At 37.4% G+C, this 18,721-nt stretch overlaps 1 protein-coding gene across 1 annotated transcript in view; it reads right to left on the bottom strand.

Annotated features, from left to right (window-relative positions):
* Positions 1-18,721, bottom strand: part of CFTR (CF transmembrane conductance regulator) — a 168,373-nt gene that overhangs the window by 12,797 nt on the left and 136,855 nt on the right. The window contains exon 23 of the mRNA XM_059396522.1: positions 8,359-8,514. Coding sequence (XP_059252505.1) covers positions 8,359-8,514 — 156 coding nt within the window. The remainder of the gene's footprint in view (positions 1-8,358; positions 8,515-18,721) is intronic.

The raw sequence follows: 18,721 nt of genomic DNA on the forward strand, positions 1-18,721 counted from the left end.
AAACACTTATCTCATCCCAATTTACTATCTTGTTCACATATGTTCCTTGGATTCCTTTGATAAATCTAGCTTCTTAAAGGATTTTGAGATTGTTTGAATGTACAGTTTCTTTAAGCACACATGTTCATCTGGTCTGTAAACCAAGGCACACCTTGACTTGCACAGCCAAGAGAAAGCCACAACTTAGGAATCAGTGCAAAAATGGAAGTTGAGTCTTTGTCTAAGTGAGATCACGAACCAGATGTGGTGGAACCGGCTGAGGGGACAAAATGACCATCTAATGTCCTGCCAGGAGAAATGCACAATTACCCCCCTGAGTCACTCTCCTTGACATATCACTGTCTACTCAGGGCTACCTGGGGGCTAAAGAAAATGTTTTAAAAGAAAATCACTGTCTCACTGAGAAGTGCTGATGTCACAATACTAATATTTAGTCCTCTTTTTGTGCATACGGGTGAACTGAAAAATACTTTTGATGTTAACACTCAGAATAATATTTTCTTTGCCTTTTTTCTTTTGCCTTTGATTAATATCCAGTAGAGAATTAAGAACTACACTTTTTAAGTCTTCGTTTTCACAAGCTGCCATATACTGAGAGAGAAAGCTCAGCATCCATTTCATCTAAAAGGAACTGCACAAGACAGGTGGGTATCTGCACCTCTTGGATAGAACAAGAGTATCCTCACCGTGGCAGTCAAGTTCAAAGAGGGTCACATTAAAGACCTCATTCTCCAGTGCACAGTTTAAGGCTTAAAGAACAACACTGCACCAAATATCTCAGGAACCATCTGCAGAAGGAAGAAGAAGACTGATGCTGGTATTTCTTAACCTGCATCAAAATCATCTTCCTGGGGCACCTGGGTGGCTCAGTTGGTTAAGTGTCTGACTCTTGGTTTTGGCTCAGGTCATGAACTCAGGGTCATGAGCAGGGAGCCTCTTAAGATTCTCTCTCCTTCTCCCTAGCCCCCCACCCCCATTCCACTACCCACTTGTGCTCCTGCATTTGCTCTCTCTTAAAAAAAAAAAAACAAAAAACTTCCTTTGGGGGCACTTATACTGCTTTACAGAAGTGGATATAAGGGATGAATATATAACTCATAAGACAATGGATATATTTGTGTGTCTTCCTCCTAGCTTCCCAGGAAATGAAAGTAATGTCCAAATAAGCTAAGGAGAGCAGACAGACAAAGAGCATTATCAGGGAATTCTGATAAATGAAGAATAAAATAAGAAGTGGCTCTGAAAACTCGAGTCAATTCATTATTTAAGCAATGGGGTTTATTTAGTACCTAAAGTTCAAAGGCTTACCAAGGGAATTTTGCTTTTTATAGTTTTTTACATTTTCTTAAATGTTATAGTTCTTTATATAAAAGGTTTCTTGCATTACTGAGAAAGACAGGAAATAACCATTGTGAGGTTTACCAAATATCAGACAATGCATGACACGCTTTGGAGATATCCATTGGGAACCAAGGAGACAGAATACAGAGCTTCGTTTTATGATAGATTTGCCATAGGCTAGGTAAGGTTCTTAACATGTATTATCTCTTTTCATCTTCCAATCAGCCTAACAAAATAAACCCTTTATGGCCCACAAAGAAATTGAAGTTGGGAGACTTAAGAGACTTTTCCGACATCACTTAGCTAGTAGATCATAGAGTTAGAATTCAAACCCAAGGGTATTTGTTTCCAAATATGTGCTCCTTATTACCACAATGAAATGTCTCAAGTCCTAGGCAGATCAGTTTTTATTCCTGATCTGGGACTCGGGAATGATTAAAGGTTGGGCAGAAGCAGCCCAATGGGTCCATAAAGAGCCGATCATTGCTCAGCAGCATAGCCTTGTGTCAGTATCACTAGCCATTCCCTGGCAACAGGCTCAGTTCCTGCACCTTGAAGGAAGAGGCTTGCTTCCTCTACCTAGGCAGAACCAGAGATGAAGGGTTTTTATACAGGTTACAATGTCTTTGTAACCTTCAAGGATATTTATACATCCAGTGGAAGAGAACACTAGGAGATTTTAATTTGGCCAAATGGAATAATGTCATTATTCTGGAGGGCCGTGGGTGGAGGCCAAAGGTATCACGACAACAAAGCCGCCACAGAAGTGATTAAAGGTAATGTGACTTGCAAAGATGCTGTAACAATGCAACTCTACGGATAGGAACCCACGCTCTTTGAGCCTCTGTGTTCTCACTGTCAAATGGGAGAAATGGCACCTTTCTTCTCAAACCTACTCTACCTATAGGCTTTCCCATTTTGTTAAGTGTATGGCAACTTCACTTCCTCAATCCAGAAACTTTGGGGTCATCCGTGACTTCTTTCTCCCTGGTCCTCCCAAATGGAATTAGTCATCAGTACTGTGCATTTTCCCCTCAAATATATCCCAAATCCAGTTATTTCTCCATCCCTACTGCCACTAAAGAGTTCAAAACACCAATATTGTGCTCTGGAACACTGCAAGAACCTTCTAATTGATTTCTTCCTTTTCTCTCTTGCTTCCCTTCCAGTCTATTTTTATTTAGCAACCAAAGCAATTGCTACATATCTAAACTGGATTATCATTAACCTTTGGTTTTCCATTATACTCCAGGCAAAATGTAAAGTCCTTCAGATGGCCTGCAGACCTACCTGATTTAGCCCCTTCTACTACTTCTGGCTCATTCAGCATCCTGCTCTGTCCTCTCCCCTTTTCACCCCATCCACATGGCTTTCTTTCACTTCTTCAGTTTCTTTATAGATTCCTTCATCCCGCTTACGAATCTCAGCCTGTACATTCTTCCCATGGCCAGTCTTTAAAAGAATAATAGTAACTACCCATTAAAACTTTGATTTTTCTGTCATTGTTGGAAATGGTATACCTAACTTTATCTCGTGACAGCTTAATCATTTATACAAAAGATTTACCAAGTGGTTGTCAGTATGTTATATGCTCATTTTATTTAAAATAGATACATATTCAAAATTGTGAAGGAGACAGATGTGGAAACTGGACATCCAAAAGTCTTAGATGTAGTGGATTTGAGACTACCCAGAAATTCTGTAGGTCTTTTGTTTATAGTTTATTGTCTAGCATTAAAGTAATGCTTTCATTTTATTTTTTAAAAAATGAACTGAATGGACCAGTTCAGTTAGAATTAAATTTCATACAATTAACTACACATTTCATTCCTGTCTTATAAATAGCATCTCTTCCTTTTGGAGGTGCCAGCCAATGTCTTGGTTCTGTTTTCTAAACTGCATGAGGTTTCCACAAAGGCATCTTAGAGAGGTCCTTGCAGGTGACCTACGGCCTTTCCCCAGGTTTACAAATGAAACAGCCAAGGCCCTGAGAAGTTATGTGGCTTGGCCAAGGTGACACAGTCAGATGGATTAGACAGCAAAAAAATACGGCTGAAATGAAAAATCACAATGCTCCTCTCTTTTAAGAACCTACTCACCAATAGGAAAATGAGGATGTGCAAATATTTGATATTTATTTAATGTCATGGATGTATAGCACAAAGAGCAATTCTTGGGACTCCAGGAAGAATGAAGAGAGCACCATTGTTCACTGGCTGACTAATCTCTTTCCTGGAGCTGATTCCTCCACTCCTCAACTCCATGGAGCCCGCCAGGCCTACGTGGGGTGCTCACATACCTCAAAGGGGCTCATATCCCACTACAGCAGGCAGTAGGCTTTAGCCTTGGATGTCAAATGAAACAAAAAGCAATTTGGCTTCCATGGTGATTGAATACAGCATCAATTAAATTAGTGGGAGAAATATTTTGCTTTGGCGAGAAGGGAAATATATATATGCATATATCATGTAAAGCTCTATTAAAATGTGGCCCCAATGCTTATAAGCAGCAGAGTGGCTATGAGCTTACCTTCTCGCAATGTCTATAAAATTTTATTGTAAGCTGAATCTATACAACAAAAATCTATTCAATTTGAACAAATCAAGATTCTAAGATTGCATTATAGAATGTCTAAAAATAAGTTGTTTGGCTTTTAAGAATACCTATTAATGAGAACAAGGTGAATAATATTAGAAATGTTTCAGATTTGGGTAGAGACTAATTTTATAATGTTAAGGTACATATTATTTACATATATGTAAATGACTGCATGTTGGATGTTCAAATATCTGGCTCCTGTAAAGTCATTTAATGTGTCAAAACCTTTTATTCTACAACTTTCCAGTATACACTTATTAGAGATAGCATTTTAAAAAATGATTTCCAGATCTGACCAAATTATTAAAATTTTCAAGTTTTTCAGCTCATAAATAAAGTTGTGTCATACTACTATCTATACTAGCTATTTTTCTCTTCTCCCTTTTTTTCCTAAGCAAACTCCACCTGCAACATGGGGCTCAAAGTCACCACTCTGAGATAAAGAACCCCCACTGCACTAACCACTGAGCCAACCAAACACTACTTCTCTATTCATTTGAATTTGGCACCCCCCTCCCCACCATGGTCTTTGCTATAGTCCAAGATCTCACCACATCACAGCTGGAGAGTTTCTCAGCCCATCACCTGCCTCTCAAGCTCCTTCTCAGAAGCCGGTCCTCTACACACTGCTGTCAGCAGCAGGCACTTCCGCCACCCCTTCACTCTGCTCTTCCTGGCTCAGGAAGAGTCCATTCCTTCCTCACAGACCCATGTCAGTACTTAACAAGTCTTTCCCTCTTCCCTAACACTCCCTAACAAGTGGCCTCTCCTGCCTTTTGTACCCCAACTTTTTCTAATCTCCTTCTCTGTACTTGTTCATAATATCCCTGTCTGTCTGGGATCCTGGATTATCCTTTCCACCACACCCTGCCCCCAACTTTCTAAAACCTGCAAATGTTATGGCCCATTATGAACCACCTTAACTACCACCTTCTCTGTGAAACTGCCTGTATCTAATTTGTTCCTAGCAGTGGGAGGAGAAAAGGAAGGATACAGTGAAAGTGAGCTGGTGGAAGCAGCAACAATAGGGCTTCCGGCTGTCCTCAGCCTCAGAAGTACCCACAGCACCCCTTGAACAGGTGCCTTCTTTGACTCTTAACTATATCTAATTAACTATCTTTGGTTTTTCACTTTGGTTTCTTCTTTTCGTCTCTGACTTCAATTTTGAACTTCTCATTGGAGGCTCATAGGTAGGATTCGGACCTCAATATCTTTCACATAACTATAGAATCTATAGCATATAGAGTTATAGTATGCTATAATTTTAAGCTTATAGGAGTTTTACACTAATTATTTAATTATTAATTGTTATTATGCTGAATGGGAACTGCTGCACTCCCAATTCCATTTCTCAAATCTAGAGATACATGTTTTGGCCCTATTTAATACCCTTCACAGCAAAAGACGTTCTAACTCTGGCAGACAGTCGTATGTGGGCATGGATTATTTTCAGGTCATAAGGTCTCATTGCAGGTATAACTGATCATTTACTTGAAACAGCTTGCAGCCTTTCAAAGTCCTAATTGAAGTTTTACAAGTACGTTTAAAAATCATTTTCTTGTCTTTCAAGAATAAAGTACTCTACAAAGTTCAAGGCTAATAAACAATTTCAAGTCTTGATATTCAAATTGCCTAAGGCAATGGGGCTCTGACTGGAGAGCACACTGTCTCCCCTTCATGCCATCAGACAGAGCTCACAAGTGAAGTGAGCCAAATTAAAGAAGGCCCCACCTTGAAACATACACAGTACCCTTTTCTCTAGGCTGGTGAGTTCTCCAACATTGCTTTTTAGCTATAGTGTGTGCACACAAACACAAACACACACACACACTCACACACACACACACACACAAAGCAAGAATCTGTCAAAACTAATAACATCTTGTGATTCTACAGCTGATTTCTCAGAATCACTATGATGGAGAGAAAGTTTTTTGTCTAACGTTTGTTCCTGTTTCATATGTCTCAAAACAAGTGACTATTTGACCCAGAGGTATCTGATGTTTCCAAGTCAGAGATGCCCTTGCAAGGTCAGCAAGATGGAAGGAAGCAAGATAGAAAAGCAAACAATAACAGTTCTTCTTGGATTTTTTTTTTTACCCTTTCTTCCTTTTCTTCTTCTTCTTCTTCTTTTTTTTTAAGATCAAACTCCAGGCAAAGAAAAAAAAAATCACTTAATTTGAACTTCTAAAGGAAAGTTAGGAAAATAAAAGCATCTCCTAGTTAGGATATTAAAAAGACATGAGGAGTTTGCCCTCTCTCTTTCTCAGTCATTCACTTAATGTTCTCAAGCCCACTGTAGAAAAAGTAGGACATTCTGTCTTCAGATATCCCTGTGATACTAGAAGACAGTCCCAGAGGCCTGGGTCATAAAAATGTTAAATGAGATGCACCAGTTTTAGCTTGATCACACATTTTTGAAGGCATATCGCAAAGTATTTCTTGTTTAGTTTGTATAATTTTATAAAGCATGGGACGCCTGGGTGGCTCAGTTGGTTAAGCAGCTGCCTTCGGCTCAGGTCATGATCCCAGCGTCCTGGGATCGAGTCCCACATTGGGCTCCTTGCTCGGCAGGGAGCCTGCTTCTCCCTCTGCCTCTGCCTTGCCATTCTCTCTGCCTGTGCTCACTCTCTCCCCACCCACCTCTGATAAATAAATAAAATCTTTAAAAAAAAAAAAAAAAAAAAAGCTTGAAGCCACAGAGAGGGAAAACGAAATAAAAGCAAGTTTGGAAGATTCACTTCAGCAGAAAGAGAAGATAAAGAATTTTCATAACTGGTTCATTCAGTTTTCCTTTAGGTCTTGTATACTTAGATTTCTTAAATAAAACACATAATTTTTAAAAAATCTATCACACGGCAGATAAACTAAAGGATCCCCAGTAAAATTTAATATTTTTTAGAGCAGTATTTATACTAATACATAGACCTCTATGAATAACAAGAACAACAAAACAACAACAACAAAACTGAAAGCTTCACTACTGCTGTTAAAAATGGGACCGGGAAACTTAGAGTCAAATGAATAGCAACGCGTCTTGGACAACCGGACAACCAGACTCTATTCTGTGTTCTTCAACATTGTTATTTTGCCTAAGGCTATCTCCTCGGGATACTTGTATTCCCAGTGTTTCTTTATCTTTAGACCCTCTGACAATCCTTTTTTTCTTTCTGAAAAACAATACTGTTTTTCAAGAGTTCGACCAGGATTAAGCTTCTGGCAATATAGCAAAGTCTAGACAAAAAAATTAAAAGCATCAATCTAGCAGCTACAATATTTAGTGCCTCATTAGGTGAAAAAAAGCAAATGCTCCACTAAGGTAATCTGTCAAGAAATGCAAGCTTTTTTCTCAGGCTAGATTTATAGTCCATCTATCTGGAGATGTTCCTGGCATTTGAATTTTGTGTTAAATGTAGAGAATTGTTAGAAAGTGCTGATGGAACTTGGCCCATCAGTACAAAGGGAGCAATGTGATTACTAAAGCAGGGTCTATGCCCACAGAGAAGCAAGCAAATGTCAGTAGGAATCCAACACGTGCCTTTCAGATTTGGCTCTAGGAATGACATTCCTTGGTTTCCACTGAGATCATTTTAAACTGAAACTGCTATTTCTCTCATATATAAGAAATCCTCCTCTGCAATGACACAGAGAGAATGCTACTAAGCCAGGGAAGCTAGTGATCCTTTGTGACCGGAATCAAAGAGTGACATTAAAAAAAAAAAAAAAAAAAAAAAAAAAGCTACAGATTAATCTGACATGCTTCATTTTATCCAAAGAACAAAAAACAATCATTATACTTTCTATTTTCAATTCCACTACTTCATGCTTCCAACTGTTTCTTATTTCAGCAGCATCATTTACATCTTGCAAAGCATTTCTCAACCTGCTGGGATTGCTAAGTTGGAGCTCAGACCACTGAAGGAGGGGAGAAAACACTGATTAAAAACAAAAGTGCCAGGGTGCCTTGGTGGCTCAGTGGGCTAAAGCCACTGCCTTTGGCTCAGGTCATGATCTCAGGGTCCTGGGATCTAGCCCGACGGCTCTCTGCTCAGCAGAGAGCCTGCTTTCCTTCCTCTCGCTGGCTCTGCCTGCCTCTCTGCTGTGATCTCTGCCTGTCAAATAAATTAAAAAAGAAAAACAAACAAACAAAAAAAACAAAAGTGCCATGCTTCCATGTGGATCGTGTCTTCTGGGAAAGGCTGTCAAAACTATTAATAGTTCAATCACTGTATGGCAGAGAGTTCCAAACTTTTAGAGATAGTTTCCTTTTTCCCTACGAAAACACTGCATTGCAGAATAAAAGATAGCAATAAATAACAAAGATTTTTTTTTCTTAAGTGTCAAATAATGGTAAAAAATATAGTCTTCTTCTTCCTTTTTTTTTTTTTTTTTTTTTTTTACTGAGTCTTTCTGATTTACCTGTGGGATCACTCCAAAGGCTTTCCTCCACTCTTGCAAAGTTATCGAATCCCAAGACACACCATCTATTTGGATTTCTCCCTCAGTGTTCAGCAGTCTCAAAAAAGCAGATAACAAAGTACTTTTCCCTGATCCAGTTCTTCCCAAGAGGCCCACCTAGAAAATAAGAGTGACAGAATCACTCCTGTGACATACAGATACCATGCAAGAAATATAATCTGATATTATAATTCACTAAAAAAACATTGGAACTGTGTTTTTGTTTTTAATGTCACCAGGGGAAGATTTCAACTTATTCATTCAAACCTTTCTGTAACACTCCCAATTCTGTCCAGTAGTGACCTGGAGCAAAGCAACCCTGGAGAGGAATACGGAAAGTGGCCATAAGGAACTGGACTCATAACCCTGGAGCCTTCATTTATCGCTGAACTTTACTAATGGCATATAGGTTAAAAATAACCATTCTGCATCAAGGAAAACAAAGATACAGTGTCTCAATGCATATCATCTCTAAGGACAGCCTAAAACCAAAAGCAGGAACCTATATAGCTTGATCTTGTTCCTAACATGAATATGAGCTTGAAAATTAATGAATCTGAAAGAGTTCTAACATTCAGATACTGTCCATAATAAATTAAGTACCAGTTTAGGCCTGACAACAAACAAGAAAATCTTCCGTGAGCTCTGTGTTCCCAGAGAAGGCAGGCCAAGCCTTGCCATTTTGTGGATAAGTACTTGGACAGTTGTCAAATCAAATTCTTACATCTACCCTGCCTGGAAGGAAGAGAACTTGGAGAAACAAGAGATATTAAGGAAAAGAAGAAGAAGAAAAAAAAACTATTCTTGTTTCCAAAAGACTGTTAAGAACACAGAATAGAAGGGACAATGCCATGCGTTGCTAGGGGAGAGCAGGTGCTACAGGGAGCCCACAGGGGCCCCACCTCTGTATTCCATGTGGATTCACATCCAGCACTTGGACGAAGATGCTTTGAGTGGGCAGAACATTGTAGCAGTCATTAACTGAACACTGAAATATGGCCCAACATTTAGTAGCACTGAATAAATGTTTACTTCCTTTCCCTTCCATGACTTCTGTTTCTCTTTTATCATTTAGATTTTTTTTTACAGAACAGCTGAGCCAGTGGTCTTTTAGAGTAATGCTTTTTACACTATCTGTGGCAAAGGACAGTTTCATTTTGATTTGGTTATTTTTAGTTTCTGATCCACTGCATATCAGTACTTTAAAATAAAAGATAATAAAAATGAATTTCAACATGCTTACTCTCAGTTCTTATACTTATCAGAGACCACTAACAGGTTATAAACCAGAACAAGTTCATGGACCACAGCGAAAGCTTTAGAGCTTCCAACAACCCCATGATAATAATAGCTTATTGAATACTTGTTAGGAATCTGGTAATAAACTAGGCCTTTGGAATAAGTTGGCAAATAATAATGGTACCATGTCTTGTTCATAAGAGCTCTGTAATGAACCTTTTACAAATGTTTATTCTCTGAGACAACTGAGAAAATCAGATAAGCCAAAAGTTATACACAACACCCTTTTGATGTTCCTCACACAGCTAATCAGAAGCAGTGATTACTGTATTTACTTTTTCTTGATTATTACTCGTGTTAGCCCTAAGGATTGAAGCTCAATAAGAAGAGGGTAGTCTACATGTTTCCCACTGACTTCTCAGCATCTGCCATTGTGGGTGCACATGAAGTACTCAATAAATGGTTGTTTGGATTGACTGAGGGTCAGGTAGACGGAAGGATGAATGAATGGACAAATAGGATATGGATTAGATGGATGGGTGGGTGGGAGAAGGGATGGGTGGAAAGAAGGAAGAAAGAGAGGAAAAGGGAGAGAGAGAAGGCAGATGAATGAATAAACCTATTTAGTTGATCTAACAAACAAATGAATTTAGTTAATTTTGGTCAAATACCAAATGAAGTTTTATTTAAAAATCTTGTGAAATTTAATATGCATCCCTCCATTTTTGAATCAGCCCATGCTATACAAATATATTCATCACATGCCATGATTTTTCAATCACGACAGTAAAGCTTTTATAAGTAATCTGAATATGCCTCGTGTAGGTGAGGTATGGGAGATGGCAAGTTCAATAAGAAGAAGTGATTTTGCTTTAAAGTCATATCACAAATTTAATCAGACAACAAAAAGAAATAAAAGGCATCTGGATTGGTAAGGAAGCAGTAAAACTTCCAATATTTGCATATGACATAATACTCTAAATAGAAAACCTGCAAGACTATTTGCTAAATTTCTAGAACTGAAACACGAATTCAGGTCAGCTACAGGATACAAAACAAATGTACAAAAATATGCTGCATTTCTATATACCAAAAATAAAACAGTAGGAAGAGAAATTAAGGAATCAATACCATTTACAACTGTACCAAAAATAATAAGATACCTAGGAATAAATCTAACCAAAGCAGTGAAAAACCTCTACTCTGAAAACTACATAATACTGAAGAAAGAAAGAGAAGATGACACAAAGAAAGTGAAAGACATCCCATGCTCATGGATTGGAAGAAAAAAATACCATTAAAATGTCTATACTACTTAGAGAATACTACACTTTTAACACAACCCTTATCAAAATACCAATAGCATTTTTTCTTTTTTACAGAGTTAGAATAAACAATCCTAAAACTTGTATGGAACCACAAAAACCCTTACTAGCTAAAGCAACCTTGAAAAAGAAAAGCAAAGCTGGAGGCACCACAATTCCAGACTTCAAGCTCTATTACAAAGTTGTAATCATCAAGACAGTACAGTACTGGCACATAAACGGACACATAGATCAATGGAACAGAATAGAAAACTCAGAAATGGACCCACAACTATGTGGTTAATCTTCAACAAAGTAGGAAAGAATATCCAATGGTAAAACAAAAAACAAACAAACAAACAAACAACACAAAAAAACCAGACTGTTCAACAAATGGTGCTGAGAAAGGTAGAAGACAACACGCAGAAGAATGAAACAGAATCACTTTCTTACACCATACACAAAAGTAAATTCAAAATGGATTAAAGACCCAAATGTGAGATCTAAAACCATAAAAATCCTAGAAGAGAACATAGGCAGTAAATTCTTTGACATCAGCTATAGCAACTTATTTCTGGATATGACTCTTGAGGCAAGGGAAACAAAAGCAAAAATAAACTATTTGGACTCCATCAAAATAAAAATCAACAAAATTAAAAAGACAATGACAGAATGGGAGAAGATATTTGTTTTTTTTTTTTTTTTTTTTTTTTTTTTTTTAAAGATTTATTTATTTATTTGACAGAGAGAAATCACAAGTAGATGGAGAGGCAGGCAGAGAGAGAGAGAGAGAGAGGGAAGCAGGCTCCCTGCCAAGCAGAGAGCCCGATGCGGGACTCGATCCCAGGACCCTGAGATCATGACCTGAGCCGAAGGCAGCGGCTTAACCCACTGAGCCACCCAGGCGCCCGGGAGAAGATATTTGTAAAGGATGTATCTGATAAAGAGTATCTAAAATCTATAAAGAACTTATAAAACTCAATACCCCCAAATGAATAATCAATTAAAAAATGGGCAGAAGGCAAGAATAGACATTTCTCCAAAGAAGACATTCAGATGGCCAACAGACACATGAAAAGATGCTCAATATCATTGATCAGCAGTAAAATACAAATCAAAACTACAATGATATGTCACCTCACACCTGTCAGAGTGGCTAAAATCAACAACACAAAAAACAAAGGGTATTGGCAAGGATGTGGAGAAAAAAGAAACCACCTGCACTGTTGGTGGTTGTGAAAGCTGGGAGCTCGCTTTTACAGCGCATATACTAAAACTGGGGATGCAAACTGGTGCAGGCACCCTGGAAAACAGTATGGTGGTTTCTCAAAAAGTTAAAAATAGAACTACCCTATAATCTAGCAATTGCACTACTAGGTATTTATCAAGAATACAAAAATACTAATTCAAAGGGATACATGCACCCCAATGTTACAGCAGCATTATCTACAGTAGCCAAATTATGGAAACAGCCTAAGTGTCCATTGACTGATGAACTGATAAAGATGTGGTGTACATACAGTGGACTACTACACAGCCATAAAAAAGAAACCTTGCTGTTTTCATCAACATGAATGGAGCTAGAAAGTATTTAATTTTCTCTCTCTCTCTCTCTCTCTTTTTTTTTTTTTTTGAGAGAGAGAGAAAGAGAGAGCACGAGTAGGGGAGGAGCAGAGGGAAAGGGTAAGAGAGAGAATCTCACTGAGTGTGGAGCCCAATACAGGGCTTGATCTCACAATCCTGAGATCATGACCTGAGCCAAAACCAGCATCAGAATCTTAACTGCCTGAGCCATTCAGGTGCCCCTGGAGCTAGACTGTAATATGCTAAGTGAAATAAGTTAGTCAGACAAGCATAAATAGCACATGCTTTCATTCATATGTGGAGTTTAAGAAACAAAACAAATGAGCAAAGGCGGAAAAAAAGAGAGAGGGGCAAACCAAGAAATAGACTCTTAACTATAAAGAACAAACTGATGGTTACCAGAGGACAGGTAGGGGGTGGTGGATGGAAAATGGATAAAATTAAGGTGATGGGATTAAGGAGGGCACTTGTGATGAGCACTGGGTATTGTGCGAAAGTACAGAATCACTGTATGTGCACCTGAAACTAATACCACACTGTATGCTAACTAACTGGAATTTAAACAAAAACTTTTTAAAATAGATAAAAAATAATAAAGTCATGTCACAAATTTTTTACAAAAAGTACCCTGAGGTCCAGACCTCTATATCATTAGCCAGGGTTCTAATAATTAGGATAAATGACCAGGTTCCCTTTCAAGAAGCAAATATAGAATGTTTTAGAGAACTCAGTTTTTATGTTGGTATAAGACTGAATTGAGAGGCAATTTGTAAATCTTTTGTTTAGCTTTAAAGTTTTGTAGCTATTCTCTGGTTCTTCTATATTATTAAACTGCTGATATTGCATTGTGTCTGACAATTTTTAACAGCAAGGAATCTTACTTGTTCATACCTAACAAAGTCTTCTTGTTTATATAATTGGCACATGATTCTTTTCCGGGATTTGTTTTTCCAGGCTTCTCAGTGATCTGTTGGATAAGGCCAGAGTACTTCCCACAAATGGGCTTTTAAGGTATATCCTAATTCCAAGTCAGTGATTTCTAGTAACTTCAGTGAACTTCCTTTCTGAGAATTTTGGATCAAGATAAATCAAAATATTATGTGGACAGCTAAACAGTGTTGAATTTGGTGCTGGCTGTAATTGCATTGTACCATGAATAGAACAGTCTCAGTATAGGGGTGCCTGGTGGTTCAGTGGGTTAAAGCCTTTGCCTTCAGCTTGGGTCATGATCCCAGGGTCCTGAGATCGAGCCCCGCGTCGGGCTCTCTGCTCAGCGGGAAGCCTGTCTCCCCTCCTCTCTCTCTGCCTGATTGTGATCTCTGCCTGTCAAATAAGTAAATAAAATCTTTAAAATTAAAAAATAACAGTCTCAGTACATTCTTTTCAGAGCACTTGATTCATGATTTTAGTATTGCAACAGACTAAAACCTACTATAATTATTTTTCATCTTCTATGGTCTCCAGAAATCAAGATACCAAATAAAATGAAATTTAGATCTCCAGTGATAATAGCTTTACCTTTATATATTTATTATTAATGAATCATAATTTTTTAAAAGATTTTATTCATTTGACAGACAGAGATCACAAGTAGGCAGAGAAGTGGGGAGAGAGAGAGAGAGAGAGGGAGAGAGAGGGAGAGAAAGGAGGAAACAGGCTCCCTGCAGAGCAGAGAGCCCAATGTGGGGCTCGATCCCAGAACCCAGGTGCCCCAATGAATCATAATTCTAATAAGTTCTTGAGAATATGCTCCTCATAACTCCAAGATAAATTACTGAATAAGATCTAGCTACTAAATAACAATTTTTATCAAGATAGGATGCTATGTGTATTTAACAAATCAAACAGACATGTAAGTGTATATGCTGCTATGATCTGAACCCTTGATTTTGAAGAGACTACAAATAAAGAAGGCAGGTAAACTCACCCAAAAAAATAAACCTTGAGATACTATTAAATATCTATTTAATCAGAGGACTGTCCAGGACTGTGATAGACACAACTTATCACCTAAGGCATTTTGATAAGTTCACATTTATCATGAAAGACATGGCTCTAAATTAGAATCCCAGTCTGCACTTTGAGAGGAAAAAAAAAATGAAGAGATCTTCTGTTGGGGAAAGGTAATGTGGATATTAAAATTCAGACCAAAAAAATCAAAAGCTTTTAAGAAAACAGCTATTTGAAATTACAAAGAAAAAACAGGTTTTTTAAAAAGTAAAAGTTGTGGGCGCCTGGGTGGCTCAGTGGGTTAAGCCGCTGCCTTCGGCTCAGGTCATGATCTCAGAGTCCTGAGATCGAGTCCCACATCGGGCTCCCTGCTCAGCGGGGAGCCTGCTTCCCTCTCTCTCTCTCTCTGCCTGCCTCTCCATCTACTTGTGATTTCTCTCTGTCAAATAAATAAATAAAATCTTTAAAAAAAAAAAAAAGTAAAAGTTGTGAAAATCTTGCTCTATTTCTCATGCACTGAAAATAAAATTTAAAATACAGATTCTAAGAAGTAAAGGCCTAAATTAAGAGCAAAGAAGATAATGAGATACCACTTCCCTAAAATAATTGTTACGGACAAGCTGTTTTCATATAAAGACTGAATAACCATTCTGCATAAAATATAGATTTTTAAAATCTTTCACTATGTTAGGAGTTGAATATTTGTGTCTTCCCCAAATTCATATGTTGGCCTTTGGGAGGTGAAGAGGTCATAAGGGTGGAACCCTCATGAATGACATTATGGCCCTTATAAAGAAACTCCAGAAAGCTCCCTCACCTCTTTCACTATGTGAAGATACAATGACAAGACAAACATCTATGAGGAAGTGGGTTCTTACCAGACAATGAATCTGCTGGCACCATGATCTCCGACTTCCCAGACTCCAGAATTGTGAGAAATAAATTTCTGTTGTTTATAAGCCTACCCTGATCTATGATATCTTGTTACAGCAGCCCAGATGGACTCAGGCATACCATCTAGCCTAGAATATGAAATCCATTAAAAAAATCAAACAAGAAATGTCCCCTTGCATCCTTTTTAATTTTTTTTTCAAATGAATTAGATCACAGCTGATCTTGCAGGATTTTGGATAATCAAAATAATGAAATTATTAAAAAAATAAAAACACTGAAGTTGAGTCTTCCTCTTAATTTAGCATGCAAGAAGTATGTTTGGGGCATTTTGTTATAGATGCTGTTATAGGTTCCAAGGGTGAGACAGTAGAAATAACAATCTTAAGAAAGCTGCTCAGAATAATATTTTGACAATCAATTCCTACACTAAACAACCCTATGGCCTAGAAGTAGGTATAAGTTATTCACTCATTCTTATTTAACATATAGTAAGCTAGGCAATGTGCTATGCAAAGAGATGAAAAGATGAAAAACAGGATTTCTGGGTTCTAGTCCAAAATATGAGGAACTTGAATATTATTACTCTGCTCTAACAAGTAAAAAGTTGAGCAAACTGAAAATCAAAAGTCTTCTAACATCGTTAAAAAGTGAAGATCCAGAACCACAACCACTATAAATGAAGAGACAGATAGACAGATATAGAGAATCACAAATTACTAGAGAAGAAACCATGATCAGAAACCCCTGCAGAAAACAGAATCAGGGTAAAAAAAAATCCTAAACTGTAACTGACAAATTCTGGAGGCTCAGTGTGGACAAGTCTGAGAGGAAAACAGTCCGGGGGAGGCCATTTGCAGAGGGATCCCCAGACTTTTGTAAGTATTACCTCCAGTAGCCCCAAAGTGAAAAACAGAAAAATCCCTTGGTGCATCCAGCAGGAGGAGGGAGAAGGCAACAATTTTGCAATATTCCAGAGCATTAAAGAATTCTGCTCTTCACAAGGCCTCCCTCAAGAAAAATTATTTTATAAGACCATAACCTACTGGGGTTTTTATTAGAACCCAACTGATATAGGAAATGAAAATACCCAACTCCTGCTCACACTAACCATCCTGTGGCATGCAGAGAAAGTGGCACAGAGGGAAATTTATAGTATTAAATGCATATATTAGAAAAGAAAACATATCTAAAATTAATAGTCTAAGTTTCTACCATAGGAAACTAGAAAAAGAGTAAACTAAATGGAAAGGACACAGAAGAGAAATAATAAAAATTAGTGCATAATTGAAAATAGGAAATCAGTGGAGAAAATCATTGAAGGCTGATTCTTAGAAAAGATCCATAAAATAAAAAGCTTCTAGCCAGGCTAAGAAAATGAGAGGTGACACAAATAACTAATATTAGAATTGTAAGAGGGGACATCACTACATATCTCATTGTAAGAGAATAATAAAGGAAGACCATAAATAACTATATGCCCACCAATTTGATAATCTAGATGAAATGAACCAATTCCTCAAAAGATACAATCTTCCAAAGATCATCCAAGAAGAAATGGATGATCTAAAGTAGACATATATCCTTTAAAGAAACTGTATCAATAATTAACAACCTTCCAATTCAGAAATTTCCTGGTCCAGACAGATTTGCTGGTGAATTCTATCAAATATTTAAAGTAGAAATTCTACCAATCCTCTACTTCTTCCAGGAGATAGAAGCAGAGGGAATACTTCCTAACTATTCTTTGAAGACAACATTAACAGAATACCAAAACCAGGCAAAGTCATTAGAGACCAAGTTTCTCATGAGCATAGAATCAAAAATCTTCAACAAAATATTGGCAAATCAAATACAACAATGAATAAAGAGATTATATATACCATAACCAAGTCAGATTATTTCCAGATACACAAAGTTCGTTCAAAATTTATAAGAGAGTTAATATAATCCATTCTATCAGTGGGCTAAACTAAGAAAAAAAACACATGATTGTAAAAACAGATACAGAATTCATTTGACAAGATCCAGTGCAGATTCCTGATAAAAACTCTCAGCAAACTAGGAACAGAGGGAAATTTCCTTACCTTGTTAAAGACATCTATAATAACCCTATAGTAAACGTTGTATGTTGAGAAACTCAAAGACTTCCTGCTAAGGTCAGAAACAAGACAAGTATGTCCTTTCCCATAATTCATTTTCCATATTATATTGGAAATTTGTTAATGCATTAAGACCAGAAAAGGAATAAAAAGCCTCCAGATTGGGAAGAAAGAAATAAAACTGTCTTTGTTCACAGATGATATTATTAGATATACAGGAAATCTAGAATCCCGAACAAAACTCCTGTAACTAATAAGTGATTATGTATAGCAACGTTATAGGATACAGAGTTAATATAGAAAAGCCAATTGCTTTCCTAAACATCAGTAATGAACAAGAGGAGTTTGAAATTAAAAACACATTATCAGGCACCTGGGTGGCTCAGTGGGTTAAAGCCTCTGCCTTCGGCTCAGTCATGATCCCAGGATCCTGGGATGAATGGAGCCCCACATCAGGCTCTCTGCTCAGCAGGAAGCCTGCTTCCTTCTCTCTCTCTGCCTGCCTTTCTGCCTACTTGTGCTCTCTGTTTGTCAAATAAATAAATAAAATCTTTAAAAAATAATAATAAAATAAAAAATAAAAATACATTATCATTTACATTAGCATTCCCAAAACAAAATACTTGGATATAAATATAAGAAAATATATACAAGGTCTAGATGAGGAAAACCACAAAACTCTGATGAATGAAATCAGAAAAATTAAGTAAATGGAGAGATGGTCCATGCGCATGAAAAGGAAGATTCAGTATTATCAAGATATCAGTTCCTCCCTACTTGATCAATAGATTCAATGCAATCCCAGTCAAAATCTCAGCAAGTTATTTTGTGGGCTGACAAACTGATTCCAAAATTTATATGGGGATGCAAAAGACCCTGAATACAACCAACACATTACAACACATTACTGAAGGAGAAAAAAGTTACAGGACTGACACTATTCGATGCCCATAACTTTGACTTATAATTGACTTAAAAGATCAAGGCTGTATAATATGAATTCCTTCAGCTTCCCAACTCTTTACTCATCCTTATCTTTAACTCCAGTTATCTGCTTTCTTTCTGTCTCAAAATAAAATAAAATAAAATAAAAAATAAAACAACAACAACAACAACAAAACACAAAATCTCTATAGTATAAAGGCAAAATCCCTCAATGTAGCCATTCTCTTAGGCAGGAGTTCTTGCTATTTCTTTCCCACCACCAACGTTGGTGTTCTATATAACTCCTCATTTCAGTATTCACCCATTCCC

This window comes from Mustela nigripes, chromosome 4 (genome assembly GCF_022355385.1).
Source record: "Mustela nigripes isolate SB6536 chromosome 4, MUSNIG.SB6536, whole genome shotgun sequence".
In the NCBI taxonomy this organism is placed as follows: Eukaryota; Metazoa; Chordata; class Mammalia; order Carnivora; family Mustelidae; genus Mustela; species Mustela nigripes.